Below are 18439 nucleotides of genomic sequence, written 5' to 3' on the forward strand. Positions count from 1 at the left end.
GGCCTTTAAAGTGGGTTGTGCACTATATAAATCAATACTCCACTGGAGAAGATCAACCCAAGTGGCATACATTCTGGCCTTCAGCTTTTGTCTCCTTGTATGTAGGGACCAACAAAGAATCCCCCGTAGGCAGGTACCAGATTTTGTCTTCTAGGGCTCTTCAGGCACTTAACATTAGGACTTGATAATTCTTGTCATTAGACTTGACATTTCTTCACAGAGAGGGTGGCTAAACACTGGAACAGGCTTCCTAGAGAGATGGGCGATGCCCTATCCCTGTCTGTTTAAGAGGCATTTGGACAATGCCCTTAATAACACACTTTAACATTTGGTCAGCCCTGAATTAGTCAGGCTGTTAGGTCTAGATGATAGTTGTAAGTCACTTCGAACTGAACCATTCTATCCTATTCTAAAAAGGAAGTCACTCTGAATTACCCTCCCACAGTGCTCAGCAAAGTTGAGCAGTATAAAACAGTGAAACTGTAGAAAAGGATTTGTATTCAGAGAATGGAAAGGGAAGAAAAAACACCCCCAAAAGTGGTTTCGAAGAATCTCTTGGGAGCTGCGACTGCAAGACTAAAAAATCTTCTCCATGGTCAGCTGCAATGGCAGCGCAGACAGTAATGAGTGCATGGTATCATGGCTTTTAAGAGCAGAGTATGTGTCAACACAGCCCAAAAGAGTATAAAAACGGTAGAAAAGAAATAACAGCTCAGTGTACCCTGGTTTCCATGCAGACTGTTATGTACTCATTTAGAACTTTTATAACTGTTTATACCCTAAATGCATATGTAATACAAATAAAATGTATTGAAAGAACACAAAAATCATATAAAATGAGAATTTTGGAGAGTGTCTTACCTTTGACCCAATAAGTGTGTACAGCCATTGGATGGTTTCATTATGATTTATTACTCCATTCATGCCATCGACATAGAGCATTATCTGGCCCAAAGCTATTGTAAAGAAAAAGAGATAAAATATAATCAGACCTGGTGAATACTTTTTATAATCCTAAGCATTACTGGCAATTTTCTATAAGCAGGGTTTTTCCAGAGACGTGGGGAGCTCAACTAACAAAAAGTATATTGGGCAAGATTGTGCTGGACAAAATCCTGGGCAACCGCAGCAACTTTACTGACTTCATCTGGATGATATAAGTGTGAATTTCATCTAGGGACAAGAACAGGCACTTGTTCCTTCCTAGAAGATGTCACATTTCATTCCCCCCAAATCTGCAAACAGTATTCTAAAACAATATTCTACACACTGTTTACTGTCTCAATGGTTCCATCAGCTATGATGCTTTACATCTTGTGAGGCAAGACTTTTACCATTTATTTTAGCACCATATAATGTTTGGAATTAGTATATTTGGATTAAGTTGACTGTTTCAGTTAATTCCAATAATATGAAATTAAAGCAGGGCAATTAACACCAGTAAGGACAGCAAATATTCACCATTGCACAGTGCTCTCTTGCAAAGGAGTTTTGAATTTTAGTGAGAAAATACAACAAACAAAGCATGGTTAACAAAGAAGCATCTTCACTTACTCTAAAGCATTTACAACAACATTTCAAAACATGCTAGTAAAATATTTCTTAACACTAATTCCATAGTTTGCAATCCTGATGAGACTTTCTAGAGACAACAGCTATTAAATCTTTTCTGACTGATAAGGACAGACATTTTTTGTAAGGATTATGAAAAGTGGATTAGCAAAATTCATCTATCATCTTCAAAAGTTTCCACTGTTAGATCTTCTGCTTTATAGCAGGAGATCAAAGCATAGTGGGATGAAAAAGAAATCACTGATGTAACACCTTTCAGCACAGCCTGTTGGCATAACAACTCAATTATCTAACATACAACCTGATGAGCCCCTAGTACATCGCTTTATGGGGGGAAAAAAGGAAAAAACTCACAAAGTGAGGAAAATTATGACGTTATGACTTCTAAACACATTCCAAATATTTGCTAAGTTTTGCACAGGTTGTGCACAGTGCAGCATCATTTTCCTTGAAGGCAGATTTTCAAAGACATGAGTTTCAGTCAAGCACTGAAGTACCCCTATAGCTAAGCAACTAACTTTCATTTTACATTGTCTCGTCCTTTTTCCTTTGCTCTTGTTGGTCAACTTACAATTAAAATAAAGAGGTACTAATTTTAGGTACTTACATCCCTTATCTAATCTGTTACACCAAGCTAGAAGCAAAGTCATCCTACACAGTCAATGAAGACAGAGAAAAAGTGAGCAAGAGGGCTACAGCAAGGAGGTAACTCATATCTTAGGCAGGCTGCACTGCTGCTGGGGTACAACCATCTCTCTCTCCTCTACTCCTCTCCAGGAAGCAATCATTCACCACCTTCCAAAGACACGTGTCTCAGGTGAATAAAATCAGGTGGGAGGGACACAGGCCCAAGTGTTAAAGTAAAATAAAAGATGTAAGTCAGTCAGTAAAAAGAGATAAGAATTACACTGCCTGAATAAATGGCTGCTTTGAAGTATTTCCTTGCAGGTAGAGGAAAGAAGAGAACACTGCTATCCCAGCAGTAATCAGAGAAAGTCCTTAATTCTTGTTTTTACTTCCTTTCAATGCTACAAAGATTTGCCCCTTGATCAGGATGAGATCCAGTCATGATAAGGTCACCACCCCCCCACCCCCCCCCCCTTTTTTTTTTTTTTCTCGCAAATTCTTTTGTTGGGGGTGAAGGGAATTAATTTGTATTTGAAACAAATGTGAAACAAATTTTACTCTTGGCACATGCTTTCCAAATTAATATAGAAATCAAAGACAGCAAGAAGTCAGCTTTTAAAGGGAAAACATGCACACAATACAGAATTACTCCACCGCTTATACTTAAGACCAGTTAGACTGGATGCGTAAGTGAGAGCTGGGATGCATTAGTCTTTAGCCTCTTAGATGTGATTCTTCATAAAAGCAATAGGTTAAGGCAAATTGGAAGACCTTAGAGAAAAGCCAAAAATAAATTTTAGGGATTCCTGACAATTTTAATCTGCTACCACCAATCCTGCACCTTCCCAATCCCTCTCACCACTTTTTTTTTTTTTTTTTTTTCATTACCAATGCTATCCTAAGTATATGGTAGTATCTCTATCTTTCCAGCAACAGAATGGGTCTTTTTGATATAGGTGTAAAATTAGCAACACATGAAAAAAATCACTACTACGTCTGCTTGAACGAGTGGCCAGTAAGTTTCACAGGGCAAAAAATTACACAGGACCCCATGAAACAACCAAGATGAAGACAGGTTTGCTATGGAGTCATGCTGTCCACATACAAGTCATGACTCCAGTAACTATCTGCCACACATCAAGTTATCAGCTGCTGACAGACCTTGGCGTGGAGCTTCACATTGCTATTTCCTGTCTTCAGGGGTCAGAAAAATGAAAACAAGACATGATAGGCAAGGTTGAGGAGAAATCAGCTTTCATTATGAGGAAGAGTAAATTAGGGAGAATCTGTATGTGCTTTGTACAAAGCTGATGCCTTATAAATTTTTAGGAAAAGAAGTCAATGAGAAGACCTAAAGGAAGGAGAATGTTGCTTTTCATACCATGTCAAGCGTCTGTGCTGAGGAAGAAAAGGTAACATCTAGTAACCACACAACACAGTGGCAAAATGGAAGAGGCCACCAAAAACACTAGTGTAGGAGCAGGCTGGTGGACTGGAAGTTCTCAGGCTCTCCCAAGGCTTGGGTCTGGCTGAGTAGGGCACACCAGTTTTGCATTAAATGAAGATAAACTGGCCACAGAGCACTCTGCACCATTTTATATTTTTTGCAGCTTTTCTACCCAAATGATAGCCTACCTCCCGGCACACGATCATAATCTGCTGAAATGGCTGTGGCTGCAGTGAAAAATCCAGGCACCCATGGCCCGCCCTGTGTATGTTGGCGTGCACGCACACCCGCCACCAACGCAAAGGGTCTCGCCAAGAAAGGGATGCTAACTTGCAAGGCAATCTGAGGATGTTTGGAAGGCCAATCTAGTTCAAAATCATTTAAGTTTGCATTTCTGTGTGCCTTCAACCGAACTCCTTTTTTTCACTGAAAAAAAAGAGGAGGCTATTTAATCCATTTAATCCCATCTCTCAGCTAACTGGAATTCTTTTTGGAAGTATATCAACAACCTGCTTGCATTAGGAAAGGTTGCTATTGTGCAACAGTGGGGTGGGAGAGGGGGTGTTTAAATACGGAGCAGACTTAATTTGGAATTTCTTTGTTCCCACTACCCTTGTCAAACCCTTAATCTTATGTGAAAGTAGTGTGTGACTTTACCCATAGCTATTTTCAAGTGGAAAGTTGCTGGATTGCTTAGGAAAGGCTTAGGCTAGAAAAGGACAGACCAGCCAGAAACTTCATAGATTTCTGTGAAATAAGAGGCTTAAGAAAGCCTCTAAAAACTTCCCAGTATTGGCAATGATACTCTCCTGGGATCTTTCCTATATAAAGTTAACAGGACCAAAGGGGAAAGACTCTAGCACAAAACATCATCATGATGAACATCACTTTAAGTCTATTTTTCCCACTCAGAGTGTCAAAAGTTTAAAAGGTGTTACTTGCCCATACACCTGATTCTAGTCTGCTCTATTTGCTTCATATTTTACCACAAGACTAACTCAGAGAGAACAGTACTGAATGAGCAGAAACACTATTTCCTTACAGTTTCCTGCAAGTCAACCCCCTATTCATCACATCAAGAATTATGGCAGGAATGCATCTTGTGATTGCATTTGTTTCCAGCAGAATAAACAAACATACAGGGTGAAGCAGGCCAAAGTCAGACCCTGTCACCACAGGTTTTAGCTCCTGAAGAAGCTCCTGGCCCAAGTTCATCAGGCAATTCATAACCAGCAGCTGTGGTGCACGTGACACGCTATATACAACGGGCGAGCACGAATTACAAAGAACTGTGACAAAGCTAATGGGGAAGAACAAGCTGCTAAAAGTCGTCTTTTTTCTTGCTAGTCTTATCATCAATGAGAAATTAAGGGTCTGTGTGATTGTCTTCATTTCATTTGAAAACAGATTATAAGATTACATACGCCCTCCTGGGCACCAAAAAGGCTTAATCCATCAATGTAAACATCCTGATCAAGAACAAAATTTCAGTATCCGTCTAGTATGAGGGATCCCAGGAAGGAGAGATAATAAAGCTATCTAATATTCTATTACAATGCACCAGATGATAATTCTGAAGAAAAACCCAACTACCTTAGCCTTCTTTCTCAGTGTTTCTTCACTAGAGAGAGGCAAGAGGACAGCTACCAAGTGGGTCTGCCCTGAACACAAAATCTCTAGCTCAGGTCAGCCCTGACATGCTGGATGTCTGGAGCTTCTACTTTTGCTTTGTAGCACATTCCCATCAACAGTGCTTGCACACACAAAGCCAGGGAAGAGCTTATCGTCTCCATAATATCCAAGGATATTGGATAGCGTTTCCCCTGATGAGAAATCATTATTAAATACAACTTTTGTACCATCCAGCTCCTTTAAAATTAACAAAATCAAAGCAGACCTCCTTGCTTCTAAGAGGTGACATCAGATAAGACAGATGACCTGGCCTCTCCATTGCTTCTGAAAATGATCTTACAAAGCAGCACTGTGCCTGACTTTATGACTCACACTGATTCCACAGAGCTAGAACCAGATAAAATTTGTAGGTTTGGGATTTTGCTTGGTTTCTTTTTTTCCTCTGTTACTCTTTGTATGGGTTGGTTTTAGCTTCAGTGCAAAATCTGTTGTTTATATACCTGTTCCCATTTCTTTAACTCCTGTTGAAGATATCTGTCATGTCATCTAGGAAGATTAAAACAATCTTATTCCTGGCCACAAATGCATGAATATTTTGTTTCTTATCAAAGTTTCTTTAAATCCCAATTCTTTTCTTAATCTTGTCTTTTTATTCTCTGTTCATTTGTTCTTTCCATGATTGCACGCATCATGGCTGAAACACGCTAAGAAGTGAATTTTCAGAATTCACATATTAACCATGTACCGAACTTGTATTAACTGTATTAACCAAGAACTGAACTTTCTCACAAAAAACCGACATCACAGAACTAATATTATAAACTACAACTGCAAAGACAGTTCTGTACAGATGTAAATGTTTTATGCTGCTAATGTAAATCAGAAGTTCTTATGCTAGTCGACACTATTTAAAATCTAGCTTTTAGTTTTAAGCAATACTTTAATAGCTCATAAGTATTTGGAAACTTCTGCATGCTAGTTTGAGACCTAAAGTATTATTCAAAGTTCAGACCTTTTGCAGAGACAAAGGGTATCTAGATCAAACTTTTTATTCATTTTTCTTCCGTCTACTTCAATAGCAAAATATACAAAGATTCAATAAAACTAGTCTGTTTTTTAATACTGTAAATGAGTGACAAAAGTGACAACTAGAATTTTCCCCTGGATTACAGGCTCAAGGGAAGCTGCGGTCCAGAGGTCACCCCTGGGCAAAGCCAGACAAACCAGGAAGGCTGGACACGCCACTCTCCTGTGCAATCAACACAGCTTTCCGCAGCACACCCGGGCCCTGCAATGTACATTGCTGGCTGTAGTTATAACCAAGAGGGTATAACAGCCTTAAAAGCACATCTTATTTAAAAACCAAGGTCAAGCTCACCAAGAAACAAAAATCCTTTCTCTATTTGGTGAATAAAAACATGCCTTTACCATTACTTTAATTCTAAAGAGACAGTATATATGTATTTTGACACAATATTTTAATCAATCTGTTAAAACTCCATGCTTAACACTGGGTTCTTATATGGCACAGCCTAGCAATAGTTTCCACTGTCCACAAAAGTCCACAGGAAATATTGGAAGAGATTTATAACTCTGACATTCCTGGCACAATGGAGAGACCTTTAGATCTGAGTTGTTATTATTATTATTAGTAGTATTCTGTTCTTAATTGTCTGTCTTTAACAATAACCTTAGTTTTGGTGAGCCCTGGGGTCTGCTTGCAAAGAAACACTCTTTCATTGTTGATTAGTACATAAAACCAATGGGGAACAGGCTGACAAAGTCTTGGAAAATGTGTCAAAGTTTTGAAGCCTTGAGGCCATTTACAGTCATTTGTGCCACCGGTACTCAGAAGTCATCCACAAAGAACACACACAAACATTTTTGGTCCTCAGAAACTGACTGTTGATAACACTTCAGCAATAAAGCAGGCATAGGGACCACAGAGCAGGTTGTGACTACAGTTTGGAGGGGGGGTGCAGGTAGCGAGTCCCCTCTCCTCTTTTTTAGGGAAAGGTACCTGTGTGATCAAGTGCCTCCGTAACTGCCTATTCTGAGGCTCCTTAACTAGAAGGGCTAAAGCCTGGTTACCGTTTGAACCTCACACATTGCCTTTCCCTAAAGCCTAATTCCCAATGGTTCTGTGTCCCCAAGGTTCAAATGAAAAGAAATGCAGTCCTTCCCCAAGGGATGGCCAACACATAGCAAGTCCAGAACCACAGAAACCTCTTACAGAGAAATTTTCTCCTCTTCATGTTTCCTCTGCCACCCTTTTCCTCTGGTGTTTCTCCCTTTAAAAAACAGAGTGCAGCAAGGTCAAAGGGCATAAGGCAGCTTTAATCAGCTCATGTGTTTCAGCAAAAGCTGGTACTATATACATACCACCAACACCTGTGGCAGCACACAAGCCCCACCAGAACCAAAGGAGCACATCAGAACTGCTTCTCTTCCAAGATTTCCTTTGTGATATTTCTCACCATTTGAGCTCAAAGGAAGACTAAACTCTCACTTGACTCTGTCAGTAGTTAACCTGCTGAATGTCTTTTTATATGAACTGAAATCTGGCTTATCTATATGCATTATAAAAGCTTTGCATGATTAATCATAATTGTTTTAATCAGTATTTTACGTTGCAGCCCTCACATTTTAAACGCACTATACTTCAGCATGCTTTATAGGATTAATAATGTTTACCAATGTGCAATAAGATGTGCAAAGTTTATATAGAAAAAGTCTAAAACATTTCATCATTAAAAAGAAATATGAATCAAAATACCTTATTAATAAATAAGCAAGTCTGTTCTGGAATTAGATCACTATTTTGCAAGCTGACTAAAAGCATGAAAGTATAAAAAAAAGCAAAAAGGGAGGAAAAGGAAGGAGGAAAAGAAGGGAGGAAAAGGGAGGAAAAAAGAAAAAAGGAATGTGAAAAAGGAAAGAAAGAAAGAAAGAGAAAGAAAGAGCGAGCAAGCATTAAGAAAGACAGGAAGGAGCAGGGAAAAGGGAAAAAGACAAAAGAAAATGAAAGGTTAACTAGACAATTTTAAAAGATGACCATTCATCCTTGGTGCTTCATGAAGCAAAACTCCTGTGGAAAAAGAGAACGTGTGGTAGTCCTGAATTAAGAGCACATGCTATAATGTATGCATATATAGAGCTGAATTAAGGCAGCTGCTTCTTAACTGAATCAATATAGGCTGTAACACTGAATAATGTTCTTCCAATGTGTGTCTGAAGTTACATATTCTTCTTAAGAATTTAGATTTCTTGAGTTTTAAAGGATTTTCTGAGGAGACTTCCACACTGGCCCACAGAACTCCATTCTCCAGGAGCAGGACATGATGGTGAGTTTGCCAGAGAGATTTTCTTGGGAGGTGAAGTATTCTGCAAAAAGCATCATGCCAGTGCAGGACACTACCCATAGAAATACTACAGAATTAACTCCAGTGGGCTTACACCCAACTCCTAGCTGTGAATTCTTACACTGAGTACTGACACTTCAAAAGAGAAATAGTTTGGGTTTTGGGGCAGAACTTAAGCTCTGTTTTTAATGATTAGGTGTCTCTTCTTGTCTCCAATAAAATTGTTCATGATCAGTTTCAGAAAAAACTCAGATTTAGATGTATTTTAAACTTTTTTATAATGGATTTATCATGCTTAGGCATCCAAGCACTTTACAACAGCAGTAAAATTGAATCAAAGGATCACAGGTTGGACGGCACTTCTGGAGACCGGCTAGTCCAACCCCCTGCTCAAACCAGGAAAATCCAGAGCAGGTTAAGGATTCTGTCCAGTTGGGTGTTAAATATACCTCCAGGGATGGAAACTGCACAACATCTCTGGGAAACTGTGCCAGTGCTCAGTCACCTTTGCAAGTTTTTTTGGTTTGAAGTTTAAATTGAATTTCCTGTATTTCAGCTAGTGCCCACATGCACTACTGAAGTCTGGCCTCTGTCTCCTTTACTCCCTCCCATCATATATTTAGTCCCTCCCATAATATTTAAATTGAAGATTAATCCATAGTCAGGAAACAATAACCACACTGTGCTAGAAGCCAGAAAAGAAAAATTACCTTAAATTTAGGATTAAACTAGGGAAATCTAGCAAAACTCCCAAGTTAAGCAGCAATATCTTAGCCCTTCTGTTTGGGAGCTGAGTAATTAGTCTGGCAATGTGCTAGATGTGATGGATTTCAAGGCCCTTCCCTTTCCATTAATCATCACGAACATAAGCCTTCTGTCAGTGTAAACAATACTAATCCTGACTTTGAAGGTACAAAGAGGGAAACACAAACCAACCTCTGCAGAGGGAAAAAGATGATTTCTGCAGCTCCCTTTCTTGAACTTCTCAGACACCTATTTACCCTGCACAAAGAAAGGTCCCGCAGGTGCTAGCTGTCTTTTATCAATCATTATCAATTACATACACCACATCAGTTTGGAATTCCAGCATCTCCTTTGCATGCCAAAAAGCTAAGCCTTAAGAATGAACTCAGCATTCAGACTGGGAAACATTGTAGAGTCAGATATGAGATTGGAAGAAAATGCAATCAGGATTCAGTCTGAGCAAAACCAGTTTATTTTGACTGTCAGACTCTGCATGCCTTTGCACCTGGGGCAGAGAAAACTCTGAGGGAATAAATGCAACTTTTTTTTTTTTTTTTTTTTTCCTATTATATGCCAAAAGGATCTTTGTTGACTGCAATCAGGCACTTTTGTGGTGATTATGAGAAAAAGCACACTGTCTTGGGGTTCCTGTCCTATGTGGAAAGTAAAGAGAATCAAGGGGTCACACAGCTGGGCTGTTTAACAAATGGACTAACACTAGAGCAGAAAAAGGACATATGGTAAGGTAAAAGTGCTCACATACCGAACATTTTTAGTCATCAACAGTATTTCTTTTTAGGATGAGAGTAGACCTTCCAGGATGAAACCTGTCAGTTTTGAAGTGAACAAATTATAGATTCTTGCTGACTACTTTTTTTGTTTGTTTTGTTTTTCTTGAAAAAAAAGCTACATTTCCTAGTATTTATATTTTTCCTAAACAAAAAGATTCTTGGGAAGCAAAAAGAGGAGATACAAGAATTTCCAGAATTAGTGTATAATAAGAGAAACAGAAGAAAAAAAAAATCCAGTGTCAGTTGAAAATTCAAACATTGTTTTACCCCATAGACGTCAACATAGTCTTTGTAAAGCACAAACACTGATCAGTGATGTTTTGTTTTCATGTAGTAACATGTTGTCCTATCATGAGTGCTAATATTTCCCAAGACTGCAGTTCCTTCTTTTTTAAGCTCAACTTCATTGTTCAAGGTGCTATACTGGGCAGGTAAACATGGGCCCAAATTTAATATTCTGAAGTAACAGCATTGCAATAAGTAAGGTAGCTAAATACACATAAACTAGACTGTGACAGGGAGGCTTACAGAGTCAAAATTATTTCAGTGGTCATTTAAAGTTACTTCTGCTACTCAAAAGCCAAAGGCTAGTCTCCAGAATTCGTATATTGTGGCACACACTCAATAAGCATGGACTTCTGAAAATGATACACACTGTATTCCTGAACAAAAGAAAAGCAACAAAAGAAAGATGAATGACAGTTACTGAAAACAGCAGTCCTATCACTGGTGTTTCACATCACTTTCCATGAAGGGTTTTCAGAAAACAAAGCATGCTGCCAAGAGTAACACTTAGGTAGCCATCCAATTCTCAGTAAAATTCAAACACTTTATTCTAGCTGGTAGTGTAAGGTGTGCTTGGTGAATACCATGAAGGAGCTACACTGAGAAAAAAAAAACCCTACTGAATTTATCCAGCTATACTCTTTCTATATTAAGCTGTTTTTTAATTCTCACATAATTTCTTCACCTGGCAATACATTCCAAATTGTGTTCCCTCTTCTCCTAAAGTAAGGTATCGCATGTGAAAAAGTTTCACAGAGGAATAAGCATTATTTTAAGAAGCGCTACAAAACACTTTAAGTGGGTATCACTTCTAACATTTTCTCAATACTTGTTGCTAAAGTGTCAAGAGCTACAGGATTTTAGACAAGTCTGAAAGTTCCTATGAAGGGATGCACTGGCTTTTTTCATCTCAACAGACAGGAACATAAGTGAACAGACAGGACAGAAGTATTAAGATCATTCTGGGATACTTTAGTAGTGTTTGAAATGCTAGTGACAAAAAGGTAGAGAAGCTTTGCTTTTTAAAATTATGCTTTCCAACATAAATTTACGATTTCTTCAATGCTTTCGTCATCTTGAAACCAATTGATTTAAAGGGCACTGTAGAGGAGCAGAGGAAGTCACATTTTTCCTAACTAGAAATCAGTAGGATAAATAAGAATTCACTATGCTTTAAATTTAGCAACTAAATTAAAATACTTCTTAACTGAAGCAGGAAGTCTGTTTAAAGCAGAAGCAAGACTGGAGGTAAGGCTTTCTCACAGTGTCCCAGCCTCCTCACCATACTGTGCTGGCTACAAAAGATTCAAACTGAACAGCTGGAAAATAAAAGCTGATTGAACCAAGATCTCAGTGTTTTTGTCTATTGAGGGATGCATCCCAACATCAAATGATTTTATGAAGAAAATGTATCTGTCACTTTCATTCCCTGAGCCGCCTTGAAAAACAACAGTGAGTAAATCCTTCTGATTTTCTTCATCATAATTACACTGTGATGGATGCTGAAACTGAATTCCTGATATACGTTTCAGATATTTATTGCTCTTCAGCATGCTCAGCCTGTCTCTTAACATTTTGGATAGGCTCCACCCTGCAATAATGTGCATGCCATTACAGAATTCACTTTCATCTCCTGAATTTATGCTTGTTAGGGCAAATTAATGAAAGACTCTATTCTTTAAGTACTGGCTAAACAAAGCCAAAGTCAGCACTAGAAAGCAAACTGATACAACACTTCATTAAATATGCTTTTTATTCTTTTTGTTTCAAGTATGTCTGCTGCTATGTGAAATTTGGGGTTATGCAGTCTCCTTTCAAATCTCACAATAAAGAATGCACTCAAGTCACAAGTTCATAAGTCCCATTTGAAATGAACTTCCCATGAGAAAAAGGTGCAGGGAAGAGACATCATTACAAATCCCTTTAAGTACAGAGCTCATACTCTTCCAAAATATTGATTGAAAATGCTGTTTTGTGTCTCTGCTGGTTCATCTTGGATAATGAGCAAAGATTCCTTCCAAATTAACTGTAATTCTCTTCTAATCCTTCTATTTTTTTTTTTTTTCTTCAGCATGGCGACAGCAAGAACTTTGAGTACTGAATCCCATCTTTTTACAGCAATTCTTTAAGAGAAACATAGTGAAATCATCTTCATCAGTGTCATGCTCAGACTTCTATCCTCTCTAAATTTAGATAGGTGAATAGCTAAGCAGAATGCACATCAATCCAATTTCTTCCCCCTTCTCAAAATTCTCAGGCAAAGATACACTCACAAAAATGTATTCAATTCTAATTTCTGGTCAACAGAAAGACAGCTTATAGAATCTCTGCTTTTCACTTTATTTCATTAACATCTAAAAAAGTGAATAAATAGATTCAGAACAAAAGAAAAATATTTGGGGGTGTAAGATTAATTTCACCTAAATATATAAGCTCTGTCATTGCTGACCAGTTGTCATTTGTGTGGTGGCAGGGAGAGACAATCATGTACTGGTGGAACATGAAGCTGGTGGTTTTATCAAGTTTGACACACTATATTTCTTATTTACCAGTAACTATGTAAATGAGAAATGCAGTTGAACAATCGCATTTTATTTCCAAAACCATTTTGAGATGACTGGATTCCATTCTGTTGATATTATTACAATTCAGTGACAATGGCATTGTTGGTAATCCTCAGCATGAATGCAAAGACGTTTCTATGACTGTTTTTGGTCAGCACCCCATTAGCAGGAGTTAGGCAGGACCAGGATCACAGGATAGCACTAACACTGAAGAAGAAGGTGCAGAGGCAAATTGGAGACAGAGGAGTTTAACAGCTTCTCGTGTAGACAGTTCGGAGCTAGGTTGCCAAGGTCTGCTCTGTAAGCAATAACCTCGGGCTCCGCATGGAAGCAACTAAATTACTTCCAGATCCAAAACAGTCCTGTAAGTATCACGGACACTTCTGCGCAACACTCCTTCAGTAAGTGATGTGGTCTGAACCCAAACCATCTGTGCATATCCAGTGTAGAAGACTATACACCTATGGCACAGTTAGTCCACGATCAAGACAAATCCACCATGGGTAATTAATGGTTTCTGGGTACTTAGAAAGAAGTTAAAAGAACATTAGGCATACAAAACTCAAACACTTGCAATTTAAGAAATGAAAGAATTAAGATTCCTACAGAAAACTTCATTCACCCTACTTTGCGCACAAACTTAACTATGTCAAAATCAATTTCAAGAAACGGTATTTCTGAGCTTTGGAGTACTACCTCATTCAAAGCAAGCCCTGGAAAACACTGTCTAAAAAGCACTTTCTCAGTGTGTGGTCATAGGAATTTTTTAGTGCAAGCCTTCTGTGAAGACAGAATATTTCATTTCCTGCAAGGTTTTCTATGATGTTCATCAGTATAGCAAGTGTTTCAAGGGTCTGAATAAATTTTCTGCATAGCACACCGATGAAGCAAAGATATGATTTTGTTCTGTTCTGCAGAGAAGTCAGAGCTTCCACTAGCTCTGGACGTCACATCTGAGACAGCTGGTAATCTGATTTTTGAGAATACCTTTTGATATAGTACTTCAAGTATCCACAGAAGAGCTGCAACTGAGTTTAAGTTCAGCAGTATGCAGCATGGTCTCAGATACCCCCCCAGAAAAAAAAAGAAAAAAAGAACACAGGTGAAAACAGGAAACATAACACTATTTTCTTAAAAGCTGAACTGAAATTACTCACCTAGCAGGTACATTACATATTAATACTATAGCAGAGGTTCAGTTAAAATCTCTCTCCCCCCATGTCAGGAACCTTAAAATGAGTACCACCACCATCCTTTTTTCCTCCTGAACTTCAAGGACTGGCAGCCTTATTTCCAGTGTCTGGAAAACCTGGGTTCACAAACATTATGTTCCTTTACTTTTTTGAGATGGTATCCTTGTTTTATTTAAAAAAACCCAAAACAGTGATGTATGTAAAAATATCCCATCTCGTGCCCAAGTGGAATGAAACTGCCAGATTCATCATACTGTTTTTTTGCCATTTAATTTAACAGCATAAATACTTTTTCTAATAATTGTTTACACACCCTAAAGCAAAACAAGAAACAAATCTACAAACCATCTCTGGTTTATAGTAGAAGTCACATTGTCAGAAATTGGTTCACTTGCCTGATTAAAAAAAGTTCAGGCTGTCATTGCAACAATACTTGGGAGTTTGAAGAAGCAAGAGTTACTTCAGATGGAAAATAATTCAGGTTTATACATTGTAGAGGTACTTTGCAGAGTTTTGATATCCCTGAGCTACTTCCTACATTCCACAAAACACCACCACCATCCATCATGCACAGCTTGGTCACCCTCTGTATTCTCTGGTCTATTCTCTGGTTTTGGGACAACTCCTCTCTTTACCCCTATTTCCTCAACAGCAGTACTGACAAAATGTCACCAAACTCCAAAACCTTCCCACCACACTACCAAGAGAACAATGAGCATCCTGCTGCTCTTGACACCAAACTCTGGCAAGTAAAGACTATGAGATGGAGAGAGACAAGGGGCCTCTGATCTGCTCCAGGCCACTGTTTCTATAGTGTCCCACTTCTTCTGGAAGGGAATCTTTAGCTTCAAGCATCTGTTCAACAAACATCTCACCTTGTTTTGGGGCCAGTATCCTTATGTCTGGGAGAATGCTGCAAAGCAGCACATGCTAACATTTTGATCATCACTGTCATCCAGAACACCTTGTTCTGGATGTAAAAGGAAAGGTTGTCAAACAAAATGGAGTAAATTATTTGTGTCCACATAAAACTATAAAATGGGTGTATGCTGTCTTCAGCTGAAAGATTTCTTGCTCTTCACGAAATTATCACTACTATCTCTAGGGCTATCAATTTTGTTTCACAGCTGTAACTGGAAATTGGATTTCACTAATCTCATCCTTTCTGACTGCTCAAGGCAGATGGGTAGTCTTTCACCTTTTATAAGTACAAATATTGGAAAAGATAAAAATTAAATAAAATACCTGAGTTGCTTTATTGGTGAAGAAAATAAAGTGGAACTAAAATATACTCATTTTGATTCACTGAAATTTATGTTAGCACGAAGTACAAAAGCAACAGAAAAGCTTGAAAGCCAGTAATTCACATTTTGCGGTCAAATAGCAGAAAAAATAAATGTAAACAGTACTTATCAGTTAAATAAGGACAGCTGCTTGCTACTGTGTAAGAAAATCTCAAAGAGCTTTACAAAATCAACACTGCAGTACTATAGCTGATTTAAACCTGTAAAAAATTTTCACAACCATTGCATAATGAATGTTACTAAACTGTTTTACATCTTCCTGAGCAAGTGTTGAGAGTCCAAAATACCTCTCTCTGTGAACCTCCAAAAGTTCCATTTTTGCATATCAACTTGTGAGAGAGCTTCTAACTTGGTTACATAAATAAGTTGCCTATAATGCATCCAATCCAAGTGACCTTACAAAAAGAAATAAAATATGAAGTGGTGAGAGAAAGAATCAACATAGCTGGTACAAGCATTAAAAAAATAAAGTCTATTCTTTCTTGCCTTCCTTAATCTCATTTCAAGTTTAACATACAGAAAGGCTCAGAGCCAGAATGCTTATCCAAACTACATAAATCTCTAGACAAACTCTCCAGACTATATGGCCCTGTCCCCATAAAACCTTCCAAATCTCCCTCATGCTGCTTTTCAGCAGGAAAGCTAGTAGAGAGCTATCTTTTCCCACCAAATCTTCGATCAATCTTTTCCCACCCCATCTTCCCTTAGAAGAATGAATCTCCTTCCTTGCAATGTGTTTATTAAATGAAATGGGAACAGAAACCAGCCTCCAAACCTGCAATGAACCCTACAGCAACAAGGTACCCCACACCACTGCTACGGCCACCTCTGAGAAAGACCCAATTAACTCCCTTATTCCCTTCCTGAATTCCTGAGCAGGGTCAGAGGGAGGGAACGCCATTTACCACCATGTAACCTATTTCAGACAGCTGGTGCAGCTTATAATGTAAACATGGTAACACCTTGGGAAGGTCACTCAGAGGAATGGCAGCATTATCAAAGCAATTAATTTTGGGCTGACCACATGCATACTGCCCTTTCACTTTACTTTCCTCCCTTCCTTCCCTCACCTTGTAGAAGAAAACACAAGGAGTTTTCACTCATTCTCTGAACAGAAATTTTCAGAAGGTGAGAGATGGGATTTTCTTGAACACTGAAAATATCTTCTTTTTTCGGGATGATTTCCAGCATGATATTCTATTTATCTGTTGCCAAAAGAAACACTTTATAGTTTTCTCATTAGTCAAAGGGCTTTAAGAACATGCTTGAAGGAAATGATCGAACTAACAAAACAAGCAAAACCTTTCCATGCACTTCACATGCTCCATGAGAAGTGACCACTTCACGGAAACCTGTAGAGCTAACTGTTCAACCTGAGGTATGTTTACCAACTGCTTAAAAATCCTTATTCATAAATGCACATAGAAAAGTTGCAGATCCTCTACACCCTTCTATCTCCTGACCGCTAAAAAGTCAAGCTCAAGGAAAAGAGAAAAAAAACGTGATGTTTAAACTCATGAGATTCAACCATCACCTTTCACTTCTTTGAGGGTTTAATTACATGACATTTCATAAAGCTGGAGAGCAAAATGTTAACCAGACCCATAGCAAGGTACCAGAGTCCCAGTTGATTTCCAAGGTCACACCAAGCTTGCCTGCCCTCAGAGCCCCTGACAGCTATAAAGCTGAAATCAGATATTGCTGCATTTACCTACTCTGCCTTCTTTCATCACCTTTTTTCTTAAATCTAGACTGCCAACTTTAACAAGCACAGACCGTACATATTCCTCATCTAATTTACATAACGAATACAGACTTGATAGAACAAAGAACTCAAAAGCTAACTATATTTTATTCTGTGTGATGGGCTGTCATGGTGCTTTCCTCTTGCACTTTTCCTATCATGTGTCTCCTCGTACAACCAGTCACACACACTTCGGACCTAGTAAGTCCAGTCGAGACCTATGCAAAGACTTGTGCCTTCCAAATAGGATAACATTTTCCTTTTAGTTTTCGAGACTCATCAGCACTACACCAGCACCTACAATTATGATTAAGCAAACAGATACCAGAGAGATAGAAGCTAGGAAATATCCAAATGAAGATTAAATGCATGTTTGCAGTGTAAATTACTACATCTGAGTCATTACTACAGTCCAGCAATGTTGTTTTCTTTTTTTCTCCCCGCATCTTCCAGTAACGCATACTTGGTTTTGGGTAGGTTTGTGCACATATTTTTCCTTATGAATCTACATCATGTATACAGATGTGCATCTGCAGACAAACATATCTAACTACAAGTATCTGCATTTACACATCCCTCTCTCAAAATTCAGATCTTACAGTATCATAAAAAACCCATGGCCACTTCATGATAAAGGCTTTCATGTGTGTATAATTAAGTTTAAAAAAGGACGGCTGTTTATTTGTACAAGATCTTTAAAACCATGTTTTCAAAGCCCAGACCTTCACAGTGGTTTCAGAATTCTATTTTTATGACAAAATGCATGCTACAAACAACAGATGACATTGCCTTGTTTAGGGTCCAAGATAATGATATATGTGGAGAGAAAAGTTTATATTTCACACCGCTTTCATCACTGATTCCTACTAGAATATCATGCCAGTGACTGCAGAGGGAGATCCTAGAAAGCTCAAGAAAATTTTCTTTCTAAACCTAGCCTTTCTCCACCAATCTAGAAATAATTTCCTATTTTTTTGCTTCGCACTTCAACCATGTTTATCAAAGTTAAATTTTAAATCATTGTTTTTAACAACTTAATAGTATTACGTGAAAGAACAATGATTCTGCTGCTTTCATTTTCAGTTTCAATGTAAGGCATCTTTATAGCCTGAATTTTGAAGAGCAAAAAGTCAATCCAATCAAAGTCACAGCTAATGATGTCACTCTTAGAAAG

At 38.3% G+C, this 18439-nt stretch overlaps 1 protein-coding gene across 8 annotated transcripts in view; it reads right to left on the bottom strand.

Moving 5' to 3' along the window:
* The window catches only part of FHOD3 (formin homology 2 domain containing 3), a 405358-nt gene that overhangs the window by 163290 nt on the left and 223629 nt on the right, over window positions 1-18439 (bottom strand). For all 8 annotated transcript variants that reach the window (XM_074899444.1, XM_074899443.1, XM_074899442.1 and 5 more), the window contains exon 6: window positions 862-956. In XM_074899444.1, the coding sequence (XP_074755545.1) occupies window positions 862-956 (95 nt within the window). The remainder of the gene's footprint in view (window positions 1-861; window positions 957-18439) is intronic.

The sequence above is a fragment of the Athene noctua genome, chromosome 2 (genome assembly GCF_965140245.1).
Source record: "Athene noctua chromosome 2, bAthNoc1.hap1.1, whole genome shotgun sequence".
Taxonomy (NCBI): Eukaryota; Metazoa; Chordata; class Aves; order Strigiformes; family Strigidae; genus Athene; species Athene noctua.